The following is a 13689-nucleotide window of genomic DNA, read 5'->3' on the forward strand; positions in this document are numbered from 1 at the left end:
GAAGCAAAGTTTACAATAAAATTACTGCAAAATAATCAAATCTGCCATCACGTGCTGAGCAAATTCAGCTTTCAACCCAATGGTATAACAAGAGAAGATGGGAGCTCTCTGAAGGTACCCTCCTGGGATCAAGCAGCTCCTTGCAGAGATTTGCAGACCAGCTGGGATTACACAGAGAAATCTGGCTCAGGTTTGCACCAACTTCCCTGCAAGAGCAGTTGACACCATGCCATGAAGCCTCAAGAACTGAATATGTGCCTTCCTTTAAAACCAAGTCCCAAAGGAAAAATATATCCTGCTTTCAAGCAATCGGCTAACACCTCTGTTTCCAGCAGCATGCACAGCCAGAATATTCCCTCATTGTGCCTGAGCAACTCAAGAGCAGGGAGAAAGATGCATACATCAAACTAATCATCTGGGGCAGACCAACATGACAGCTCATGGCTGATGCCTCAGGGCTTTAACTGTTTTACCATGAGTACAAAGTGTATCAATATTAAAATGGCATCATTCAAAGGAGAAAAACAAAAAACCAATGAAATTTAATGTTGTCTGCCAGCCCCCTCTCCACCACCATCCCCCTGGATGGTCACACCTAGGGTAAGGTACTGGAATACCCCTCCAGGGTCCACTGACCCATTATTGATCTCTCCTGCATTCCAGAGGAGGCAGCAAAAGCCCCCACTGCAGCAAAGAAACTGGAGCAGCTTTTCCCCTTGAATGCTTCAGTAAGCATAATCCAGGCCATATCTCTGCAAGAGTGTCAATCAAAAAAAAAAAAAAAAAAAAAGAAAACAACCAAAACCCACCACAACAAACAAAAAAACCCAAAACAAAACAAAAACAAAAAAAACCCCCAACAACAAAACAAAACCACACCAAACACACACACAGAAAAAGAATGCTTCTTGGAAAGCATGAAGTTAAAGAATCACTTGCTCAAATAGCCAGTTGTTTTCCACTTCTCTAGGCGCGGGCAAAGCTCACAATTGCCTTGGGCAGCAGGCTGCCAGATCCACAAAAAGGCACTAAAGCCTCCTGCCAGCCTTGCCTACTCAGCACCCTACAAGGTCAGGCTGGCAGATGCTGAAAGAAGGGGCAGGGGGGGCCTGCTTCTCCCCACAACTGTCCACACCACAATGCACAGGAAGCCTGCTGCAGCTCCCAGGCCCAAACATCCACAGCTCATGCCAGTTCCCTCTCCCAGCCTAGCCACTTCTCACAGAAGGAACAGCTCAGACATTGCCAGATTGGCAAAGTTAAATTCTGCACATATTATCTTTTTAGAAGCCTTGTGACAGCCCTGCCTTTCACAAAAGATGAACATTTACTTCTGCTCTACCTCTATCTCAGCATAATACAGAGCATTTTAAATGCACTGCAATTTTTCTTCAGAGTAGTTAATGAGCATCAGTTGTCGGGAGATCTGAAAAGACAGCTTTCCTGGAAGGAGAAGAAATCATGATAAAACTCAGTTTTGCTTTTTGTATATCTCCTGTCACAGAGAAATGTTGTCAGGTTAGAGTCCAAGACCAAGAGTACTTCCTAAAAAGTATTAGGTCAGCATTGCAAAAGCATAACAACTGACTCCAAAGGCAGGAAATTGGCTGGTATCAGCTCTGTCAGTCCTTGGCTGCCAGGTGAAAGAACCAGGTTCAGGTGCACAACAGGCCAATGTGAGCATGTGTTTCAGGGCACATCTTCCAGTGCAGCAGGGAGGGGGGCCAAGTCCTACATCTGGTTCCTAAGCAATAGTCAGGGCATGCTTACAATAAACAAAATACACCATTTTCTTGGCACTCCTTAGCTATCCTAACACTATGCTCTTTCACCTTTAACTCACTGCCTTCTGACACTGAGACCTAAGACCATCTACAGTGCCAGGTCTTCCACAAAGAGGAAAAGGAGTTGTTCACACCTGGTGATGGGATATGTCCTTTGGACTGTATGTACTTCTTTTAACTTAAACTCTGTGATTTGTGTCAAGGTTGCCAGGAGACACAGTGCCTGTTTTGAGATTCTTAGAAAGGGTGGAGTTCAGCTGAGGCGGCTGGTATCTCATTTTCATCCCAGACTTTGCTATTCAGTCCCCACTCCCCCCCCTTGCTCTTATGCAAGCTCAGGACTTGGCTCACAGGCCAGTGGTGTTGCTGCACCAAGGCACTGGTTGCTAGGAGGTGTAACTGCAGAGATGCAGAGCAGGTAGAGCAGAGAGCAGGCTGCTACCTGCAGGTACACAGGCTTTTGAGCACTCGTGCTCTCTGCTGTCCCCCTCCTTTCTCAGCTAATGGGCAAACCCCAGCAGGCTGCAGAGCCTCAAGCTGAGAAAAGGCCTACATGTTCCAAAATAGCTGAGATACTGAGAGCTTTGCAACACTCCTCTTCCCTATTTCACTAGCATGCAATAGCTTTCCAAAGCTGTCAAAATTTCCCACTTGCAGAGCTCTACCTTAGTGTTTAGCTCTGTTATCAAATAAAGCACTCATGCTTACTCTCTTGCTTCCATTTCTTTGCACATAAACTGCAAGTTTATGACCCTCACCATGAGACTGCTTCCCCAGCCTCCTCCTCTCCTCCTTTTTTTTTTCCTTTCAATAGCAACTTACCTTTAATTCACATGGTTAATGAGATCAAAGCACAAAGTAACAAACCAGCCATCTACATGGGATTATTACCAGTTTGCCTCCCAATTTAAAAATCTAATTGACACACTCTAGGATTGAGGACAGTCAGGGTTCCTCTTAAGGCAGGTTAAAATCAGAAATGACCAATACAATCATCAAAACAGCAACTGCTGTAGATATTGTGACAGTCATGAGGGAACTTTCCTTTTGAGGGAACTGGAATATTTGCCCTGGAACTAGGATGGCAGCAGTGAAAAGCATGTACTATGTAGTTTGCCTTAATATGGTTTGTCAGGCAACCCAAACAGCAACAAACTTGCAGGACTCCTCCAAAAAGCCCTACCTTTCCCTGCTCACAGCCTCAGGAATCCAGCACAGGGAAATTTCAAGGGCAGTTAAGTGCTTTTGCTGTGACAAGAATTTCATTGCAGCCTTGCAAAGATAACAGCATTCCCATTTCCCTGCTCTCACTTTTTTCATCACTAACATTTTTGGCAACAGCAAGAATCCACACTGACATTAATATTCTTGAGAACTCAGCTAATACTTTTGGTCCCCTAAGAAACATTGCACAGGCAGTGCTTGGACCTGCCACACCAGTTGTGTGGGACAGGAGCTACCTAACTACTTGCCCTACCCACAGTACCTAACTTCATTTCCAGCTCACTCACACCACTGCAGCACCACATACAGAACAAAACCCCTCTCCAAAATTTTCCATCACTGGTAGGAAGAGCACATGCACACTGCCTACACAGACAGTGCAAGCAAGGAGCCTTCTTTGGCCCATAATAAGAGTCCTGCAATTCATTCTTACACTAAAAAGCATCCCCAACTTCACCACCAGTTAAGCTCAAAAGTTTCTTGTAGTTAACACAATTGTGTGTCATGCTGCAGTACTGAAGGGTCAGAGTCCAAAGGTAATTAGTAATCAAAGAATTTGCATGTAAAAGTATTCTGAAAAAAAAAAGGAAAATGTAAAACACACCACTGAAGGGATGCTTACACAAACTCCATCCCATTTCCTTCCAAAAACCATTCTGAGAGCCTTTCCACCACTGCCCCATTTTGTATCCTCTCTCTAAGGACCAGGCTTGCTCAGCACTTAAAACAGGTGAAAACAAGGACACAGAAGGAGTGGAGCCAGTAGCATCCGGTGGTTTTTGCCACAATCATGTCCTTAACTTTGTGTGTGTGCAGGCACTGCAGCATCAGCTGGGCTTGTGTCCCATTCGTGGAACCAGCTGTGGGACATGGAGCAGGAGCATCACACTGCAGAGGCTCTGAAAGGCAGCACCACGTGTCTTTGTGGGCTTTACCACCTTGAGGGAAGGTTAGTGTGAGGTATTGGGAGAAAAGTGTCCAAACTAGCACAGGGAAGGATTGGTGTACAACACAGCATTTTTCCCATTATCCCTTTTTTCCCCCCTTTTTAAATATAGTCATTATTTAATGCACAACTCCTACTATCCATAAGGGAGAAAATAGAAAACTGTTACTTTTCTTTTTAGGAAATGGTGCAAGCTGGGAGAAACAAAATTATTTTTCTTTACCATCCATTCCTGCGACGGACTATAAACACAAAGAAAAGAAGTCTGTTCCCCATGCCCTACAATACACTGACTCTTCCCTACTGCTGGCTTTTTTCAGAATAGTCATCCTGTCCTTTGGACAAACCCTCAGTATCATTCCAAATATAGAGCAACATAAAGAATACACAACAATACACTTCTAGTGAGACCCCACCTGATGTATTGCATCCAGGTGTGGAATCCTCAGAACAGGAAAGACATGGATCTCCTAGAGCCCAGTGAAAAAACACAAAAATGACCAGAGGACTGGAACACTTCTCATGTGAGGATAGGCTGAGAGCTGAGCCTAGAAACAAAAAGGCTCCAGGAAACCTTAATGTGGCGTTTCAAAACTTAACAGTGACTTACAAGAAAGATGGGGACAAACTTTTTAGTAGAGCCTGTTGTAATGGGAAATGGGGGAAATGGCTTTAAGCTAAAAGAGAACAGATCCAAATTAGAATTTTTTTACAAAAAGAAAAGTAATGTGGTGAAGCACTGAAACAGGTTGTCCAGAGGGGTGATAGATGAGCAAACTGGTTTAGTTGAAGATGCCCCTGCTTACTGCAGGGTGGGTTGGACTAGATGGCCTCTAAAGGTTCCTTTTCAACCCAAATTCTATCATTCTATGACTTTCCTGGACCCAACCATGCATATCGGAAGGTGAGAATAGGAAGGAAGAATAGAGTTAACAGATCACCTCTGAACTGAACTCAGCTTTCTGTTCAACTCAAAGCAGGGTTCCCACATCCTAAGGAGATCCTCAGGCTGCTCTTTCTGGGGAAAGGCATCTGCTTCCTCTCAAATATTCCCTTTCTCTACAGATTTCCTATGAAGAAATTCGTGAAACACATCCCAGAATGTTTCATTTCGGTTGGACCATTCCCTTGAAAAATTCTCAATTAAATCTAGGTATCAAAAACCATCTGCCAGTCTAAACAAGTCAAGGCTCCTTGTTGTGGCTTTTGGGGGTCTGTTTGGGGTTAGTTGAAGTTTTCTGGCTTGCAGTGTTTTGTTTTTATAAATAGCAGCAAACTTTTACACAGGGCCACCAGTCTTCCACTTTGATTCACCCTGAGTGCAGAGAGTGGGTACTGCCTGTCACAGGTCCTTGGAAGGGCTGCAAGAGGCGACACAGCTTGGGCTCCTTCTGGGACAGGAGGTTCTGTAGCCAGACAGGGAGGCAGCAATGTGCTCCTACATTGAGCTTAGCTGCAAAGTCCAGCCTTTTCCAGGTGCCTGACAGAAAGGAAGAATTACAAAACCATGGATGAGCACAGGCTGATCCCAGATAGCATGGGTTACACAAGAAAATTTTGGGAGACAGGGCTCATATCCCATGGCTTCTCTTGAAAGACAGGGAATAAACAGACACATTGGTACCTGGAGGCTTGAAGGAGGGTGCCATATCAGACCTATTGCTGATGCCAGATCCTCAAATAGTAACTGTAGGATAAAGCATCACATTACATCTCCATCTGTCCCAGGCTGTAGCAGCTGGCTACAGAGCAGCGACCCACCCCTTGTAACCTGAAGGCTGGATTAGCATGTGGCACTCAGGACAAGGACCCAGAAGCTCTGTGCACAGGGGAACAGCACTCTGTGTACAGCACAACAGCTGCTTGTCTCAAAGGGACCAACACCAAACATCAGCACTGCTCTGACTCATCTTTCAAGACCCAGAGTGACACAACGTAGAAGTCACACAAGGTCTGAAGCCAAGCATTCCACAAGATTCCCACTGTCCACCACAAGAGCTACTCCACAGCTGGCAAAGATGGCATTAACCAACTCCCCATGGAGCAGCTGAGCTCTCAGAGTGTCAAGGGCTCAGTTCCCAACATATTCCCTTCAGCTGTCTGACAGCACCCCAGTGCTGCAGTCTTCAGTGTATGCTGCAGCACTTTTGGCAGACTTGACTAAGTCTCCCTCCAGTTTAGTAAGAAGCTTTTCTGCCCAGCTATTTTGAGGTTTTGTCCTATTTTTCTCCTTTACCGCTGGGCAACAGGTTTGCTGCCCATCTACAGCTACCTCATTATTTAAGATTCTATCAAATGTTATGTCCTCTGCTGGTTGTCAAAGGTAAAGAATTTTAATTAATTAGGCAAGTGATCAAAAGCAGCCACATACACACACTAGGGGACTGGCTGATGAAAACTGCCTAGAAGTCAATTTAACAGGTTTGACTCCAGTTCAGGTAAAGTCTTAAACCAGGGGAGTTTCCCTACAGGAAATCACCCTCCAGGTGATTGCTAGTACTGCTTTGTTTGCTTATTTGTCTTCTCTTCTGGCAAACCAAGCAAGATTACAGCTGAACTGATCAATACCCAACTGTTCAGCAAACAATTCCACTCTTTACGTGCAGTTTTATTAGAGAAATGGATTCAGTGTGGAAGAGTCTCCAGTACTCATTGGAGAAACCAAGAAAGGAGAGACCAAAAAGGGAGACCAAGAAAAAAACAATGTAAAAATTCCTCTCTAGCTGTTATGGACATGTGGAGCCAGCTCACACAAGAAAGACTGCCCCTCCCCCAGCAGGCAGGACCTTTTCTGTCTGAAGTGCAATGATGGGGATTCAGAACTGGATCCAGCTGCTAGGAGCAGGGCAATTAGTCCAAACTGCATGAGTGTTACTTGTGAATGTCATGGCTCAACTGCAAGAGAACAGAGGAGAGGCCATAGCCCCCTTAAATCCACCTCTGATAATTAAAATATCAGTTACAATTATTGGGCCTGAGAATAAAGCACTCTTACAAAGCGTATCTCCATTGTTTTTTCCCACATACAGACTTCACTCTCTTGCCAGAAACTAAGACTGCATCAGTCTTCTTCAGCCCACCCTTCTTCTCTACAGCTATTTCTTCAGCTAAACCCTCCCCTCCTCCCAATCTACATTAATAAAGGCAAGTAGTGAACGAAGTCTTGTTACACTTCGGTCTTCATGCCTCAGTACAGATCCGTTCCTTCCTCTCCAGTGGGTATTTAACACAGGCAGTTTTGAGACACAAAGTATCCCTGCTTCTTTCTGAGAAATCTGCTATTGCTGGGGAAGGAAAGGAAACGAAGGGCTTGGCTACTTTTTATCATCTTTTTGGACACATCTTTTTGAAACCCAGTGTTGCCCACTTCTGACACAAAGTTTTGCTGGGTTTGGTTGTAGTGGTCCTACTCAAACCATTCTGCAGTACAGATTCTAATTATGTTTAACGATCTCACTTAAAGGGGATTTTCTTATCTTCATCTCTGAGCCCATCATCACAATTGTGCCAGCTGGAAAATCTCCCCAGATGGCATGTTAAGCACAGTAGCCTCACAGAACAAAGGTATTAACAATACTCCAGATTCCTGGGAGATGATGAAGGGAAAGAGGTCTAACTCTTGAAAGGCAACTGTCCTGCCTCTGATGTGACCAAAAATGCTAAAATTTGGTTTGAAGCATACACAAGAACTCGGCTTCATTTTATAGCAGGTTTCTACTTCTTTACAACACCACAAAATTCTCCTTTACAATATAAAGATACAAAAAGATACACAGAACTTCTCTTTCAGAGCTTTTGGTAAGTAAACTTGAAGGAGACAGCACCAGTAGAAGTGGATTTATCTACTGGCAACCCAGCAGCTCAAGTATTTCAAAATCCCTGTACCAATTCAGGCTGCATTTGGGATACAGCCCAATAGCATTAGTGTTTATGCTAAGCAAAATTTAGTGAAGAATTGTACCTTCACAGAGCAGTAGAGCTGTGCTCAAACTGCACATGTACCATGTACTAGCTCTATAAGGAAGTGGATTCCTTCTGTGCACCTAGAGTTTTCTAAAGGCAGCTACCATTGTGACACCCAAGCAATGTGATCAATTAGTTAATAAAAACAGGCACTGACATAAGGCAGGAATACTTACTCACTTACAAATTAGGATTTCATTGCCAATGTCACCACTAATTCTAACCTGGCCAAAATGGTCATAAGTCTTGGAAAGACCCCAGTTCAGAAGAACATGTTGCCTCATTCACCATCAGTCACCTGTTAGATTTGCCTCTCAAAATCTGTTACTGTACCTCACTGACCAAAACTTTCCACTTTAAGGATGAAAGAATTAGCAAGACAACATCATACCTGCTCAAGTTACACAATGTTTATCCTAAGTGTTATTCTTCCATTGTGGGTTATATACAGCTTAAGTTAAAGGGAAATTGTTCTAAACTGATCATTTATTACCTTGTGCAGTAATCTATCTATATAACGATGGAAAATTACAACTAAAACTTTCCAAGAAAAAGTTTTCCATCCACATATGGATGGGCTGGAAACCACTCAGCCTATCTACTGGAACTGGAAAGAAGTATTTGACAGCAAACCAACAATCACTTCTGGAAAAGAAAAATCTCCATTCTTTCAGCTTCCAGAAGGATTTACCACTCAGCTATGTGAGACAGCTACACATGTGTTGAGCAGGCTCCTAGATGGATTAAAACCAATTCACTCATTTCCTGTTCATGCCCTTCCTCCCTTTGCTGTGATGGAGACCATCATCACTGCCAGTCAGTGCAGGACCTGACAGCCAGGAGGGCTATGACTCAGAAGGGCTGAGGAGTTAAGTGGCTTCCACTCCATACTGTGAATCAGCTGAGGATGAGGGGTGCAACAGGGGAAGACACAGTGAAAAGAGATGAGACTGTGGCTGGATGTTGCTGCAGTGCAGGTCGGCACACAAGAAGCTGCTGCACTGACATGTAGTTTTCAAATATCAAATACCAGTATATCAAATACCAGTTTTCCCAGTAAGGAACACTAATGTAAAAAATCCCTAAAATCTATCAGAGTGGCTCCAAATTGATGAGCAGAGTTAGAGGGATGTTTAAACTGACCAGAGCATGACAGCATAGTGTTTAAAAGGCATTGCACACTAAAGGCACAAAGTGCTACATTCCTGCTCCTCAGAAGAAAAAGCACAGGATGCTTCCTCAAGCAGGCAAGTGCCTTACCAGAAGATCAGGTTCCCAACCAGCTATTAGGATCAGCTGAGAGCCAAGAAAAGAACAATAAGAAGTAAAATCAATCAATCAGTCACACCGACTTACAAGGCTTGAAAAACAACACACCAAAAAACAAAACACCAAAACCAGATAAGCTGACTAAAGCTATCTTAGCAGCTGGTCTAGAATTTAAATGATAGACATTTCACACACCCATTTTTTCCTTTTAAATGTTAGTCATCCTCAGAGGATTTTCTCAGTTTTGTTTTTTTTCTTGTTTCTAGGAAACACAGCCTCAACTAGCTACTGAAAAAAAAAAAAAATAAAAAAAACCAAACCCAAAACAAAAAAAAAAAATCAAAAGAGAATAAACTGAGAAGAGCAGGGTAAATGTAAAGCAGGGGAATTGAAACAAAAAAAGGCCAGAGCAATGGTCCTACCACAAGAGGTAAAAATTTTGGTACATTTCCATACTCCCCTCACAAGAGCAACTTTGTTACTCATTGCAAAACCCAAACAAAGATCCAATTAAGCAACTTTGGGTTTATTTCACTTGACAATATGAAAACAGGTGAATGCAGGCAGCAGATGCAAGACCTTTGCAGAGGATACAATTTTCTCTTCTGTTGTCTTATCTCCCAAGACAAAATCTTTACATCATGTGGTAGCCTGGAATATCTGCAGCACTCAGTACCTTTAGCCCTTTACAGCTGACATGAAGAAAAGTCTCCTATAACACAAGCATCCCACAAGAAACATACCAGGATCAGCACAGCTGCTGTCTCACACTGCCAGAGAGGAGCCCCATTAGGATCAAAAGAGAAAAAGGATAATATGTGCAAAAGCCATTGGGAAGAAAAGGAAAAAATGTAACACTCAGCTCTTCGGCACAACAGCGGAGTTGGAATGAGTTTTGTTGCATTGGGAATTGCTTCTTTCATCAGTTTAAGAAACTTCCCAGGAGATTCAGAAACTCCAGGAAAGAGAAAACTCAGAAAAACAATCACATTTTTTAAAAAGAAACTATTTTAGGCAAACCAGAGACCCAAATTAGGATTATGCTCAAAGAATGCCAAAGCTTCTTATGCACAAGTCCTCATTCACATAGTTGCTTGTATACCTGACGTGGATGAAGTTGCGATGCCTGGGGCAACTGTTTTGATCTCAACCAAATCAATCTAGGCATGTTGAAAGTGTTCTAAGGAAAATACAGCGCTGTTACGTAAATTCAGCTTTTGGGGGTAGGACTGGAGGAGCAAAGCACTTGCATGTCAGCATTACAAAACCTCCATACCTGAGCAGTAGGATGGGGAAATCACTGGACGACAACTGAGGATGACCAAGTTGCATGCACAGGTTATGAAAAAACTGTGCACGAGCCATGCCCAGTCTGCTACATCAGACTCATGTAAGTAGTTTGGTGTCCAGTAAATGCACAGTTCTGTCTGAGCAATGGAACCCAGATGGTCATAACCACTGTCACAGGGTCTGGTTGGAGTCCTGTCACCAGTGGTGTCCCCAAAGGTTCAGTACTGAGCCCAGTGTTGTTTAACTTGTTCACTAGTGACTTGGATGAAGGAGCAGATGCCCCCTCAGCAAGCTCACTGATGACACAAAGCTGGGAGGAGTGGCTGATCCCCCAGAGGGCTGTGCAGCCCTTGAGAAGGACCTCGACAGCCTGGAGAGATGGGCAGGGAAGAACTGTCAGAAATCCAACAAAGGCAAATGCAGGGTCCTGCTCCTGGGAAGAATAACCCAGGCACCAGCACAGGCTGGGGGCCAGGCTGCTGGAGAGCAGCTCTGCCAGGAGGGACCTGGGGGTTCTGGTGGACAGCAACTGAGCCAGCAGTGCCCTTGTGGCCAAGAAGGCCAGTGGGATCTGGGGGTTCATCAGGAAGAACATTGCCAGCAGGTCCAAGGAGGTGATCCTGCTCCTCTGCCCAGCCCTGGTGAGAGCATATCTGCAGTGCTGTGTCCAGTTCTGGGCTCCTCAGTACAGGAGAGACATGGGGCTCCTGGAGTGGGTCCAGCAAAGGGCTAGGAAGATAATTAAGGGACTGGAGCATCTCTCTCACAAGGAAAGGCTGAGGAAGCTGGGCCTGCTCAGCCTTGAGAAGAGACAACAGAGGGGACCTCATCAATGTCTATCAGTGTCTCAAGGGAGGGTGTCAGAGGATGGAGCCAGGCTCTGTGCAGGGGTGTCAAGCAACAGAATAAGAGGCAAAGGGCAGAAACTGATGCACAGGAAGTTCCACCTGAATATGAGGAAAAGCTTCTCTACTGTGCAGGTGACAGTTCAGCTCTTTACTGAACAGGTTGCCAGAGAGTCACCCTCACTGGAGATATTCAAGAACCATCTGGATGTAATCCCATGCCATGTGCACTAGGACGACCCTGCTTGAGCAGGGAGGTTGCACTGAAGGACCCAGTGTGGTCCCTTCCAGCCCTATTTTGTGAGTCTGTCTAATTCAAATAGAAACAAAAACATACAAAATGAAACCAGTGTACCAGAAAGGTCAGGATCCTTCCAAATCAAAAGGCATTCACTGCAAATCAGAAGGGAAAATAAAACCCCACAAAAACAGCCAACCAAACTAAAATACCCCAAAAAAAAAAACAGAACCCAAACTGAACAAGATGATTAGATGGTCAGCTTGAGACTGTATGACTACAGCGAATCACAACACTATCAGGCCAGTCATGGCACAAAAGCAGCAAGTCATACAAGCCTTTAAACTTTTAGAACACACATCTAGTATATTCCTGCCCAGGCCATGAAATGTTACCACCAACAAGTAAGGACAAGAATTCCCCTATAAAGCCCTAAGGAACCACATTACCTTTTAATTAGCCAAAAGAAACCCCAGGTGTACTCACACTTGATTAAATCAACGTCAGGCATGCTCATCAAAGGACATTGCTATTAATAAAACTAACCTACCTTCAGCTATGCAAGAGCCCAAAATACCTGTTTACTGCACTCATTTTCTTCTCTCTCTCTTTGCTGACCTCAAGTGAGAACATATTCAGAGTCAGAAAAGATACACGGGAAGAGGCAAATCACACCAGAATATATTTGCTTGGTTCCAAAGAGTTCAAGCATAACAGATGCTGTTGAACACTGATGTGAACCTCAAATTGTCTGCAGATTAATAGACTGTCCATTGACAGAAAAAGAGGCAATAGGCAGAAATTAAAACATATTAAATTCCATTTGAACACAAAGGAAAAATAATTTTTTTTAACCCCTTCATTTTTATGGTTTTATTTTGTTTGTATTACTGTGAGAGTAGTCAAACACTGGAACATGATGCCTAAAGATGGTGGCATTTCCATCTCTGGAGACATTCAAAAGCTGTCTGGCCATAGTCCTGGGCAACCTGCTAGAGGTGACCCTGATTGAGCACAAGGGTTGAGTAGATGATCTCAAGAGGCTCCCCCAACCACAGCAATGCTCTGATTTGGTGAACTACAATATCTCCAAGACAGACAAAAATTTCTAGCCAGTTTCACTGACTCCATCTCTCATTTTAGCCACAGAATCTTTAAATGCTGCTAGCACACTCATGGTACCCTTGAAAGCATCATCTACACCTGATTTGGAAGTTCTTGTCTTCTAATTTTCTTCTCGTCTTAAGAGTATGTCCATGCAATATGACTTGGAGATAGTGTCCTTTGTCTTCTCTTTTAGTTTGCTGACCAGCAGAAGAAGCTCAAAGGAGAGACAAACTCATATTGATTCCTTCATCACAGCAGACCTCTCCAGCCCTCACCCATGTCCCCACAGATAGCTCTTTTGTTTTCCATCAAAGTCTCCTTCTGGATACCCTTATTTGAACTTAGAATACAATTGACAGATGTGTTTCACTTCAAAGAACCCGCATATAAGCAGGTTCAGGCTGTAAGCCTGAAATCTTTCTTCACATTTGGCTGAGGAACGTGGCAAGTCAAACTGCAGGGCATCTACAAGAAGGCTTCTGTCAATTCATTGAAAGGATCGTTTGATCCATTAGGTATTTATTGGATTGAGAATCACACTGCGTTATGCCTATGTTCATCACACTACAGAACACAGTGAAAAGTCCACAAAATGTATTTAACTCCCAGCTTAGAGCAAGAGGAATTAGAGTAGTTCCATTAAAAGGAATCTCATTAAAATTTGATAATGCAACCCCTCTCCCTTGCCAATTAAACTAATAGTGCTGAGTCTCATAATTCTCTGGTGTTTAAAGAGCAGTAAATAGGTTTCCTATAGAAGATGATAGTGGAAACACCCTGAATCTTTATGTTAATGCATCAGTCATGGTTTATTTTAGCTTTGAGGAATATGGTTAGTGACTCACCCTGCTGGATAAGCAACGAGGCCAGTTCTGGGGTCGCAGGCTAATCCTCTGCCTCCTGACACGGTTATGCCCAACACCTTCTCCAAAGTCACCTAGAGCATAAAAGAAAGAAAACAGGAAGCACCATGAAATGTGAGTGCAGTTCAAATAGACCCATAACACAGATGCTGATGGTCTG

The 13689-nt window shown here is 43.7% G+C and overlaps 1 protein-coding gene across 5 annotated transcripts in view; it reads right to left on the reverse strand.

The window, feature by feature from the left end:
- The window catches only part of MAPKBP1 (mitogen-activated protein kinase binding protein 1), a 95386-nt gene that overhangs the window by 52434 nt on the left and 29263 nt on the right, over positions 1-13689 (reverse strand). For all 5 annotated transcript variants that reach the window (XM_064424602.1, XM_064424604.1, XM_064424600.1 and 2 more), the window contains exon 3: positions 13512-13603. In XM_064424602.1, the coding sequence (XP_064280672.1) occupies positions 13512-13603 (92 nt within the window). The remainder of the gene's footprint in view (positions 1-13511; positions 13604-13689) is intronic.

Source organism: Passer domesticus, chromosome 6 (assembly GCF_036417665.1).
Source record: "Passer domesticus isolate bPasDom1 chromosome 6, bPasDom1.hap1, whole genome shotgun sequence".
NCBI classification, from domain to species: domain Eukaryota; kingdom Metazoa; phylum Chordata; class Aves; order Passeriformes; family Passeridae; genus Passer; species Passer domesticus.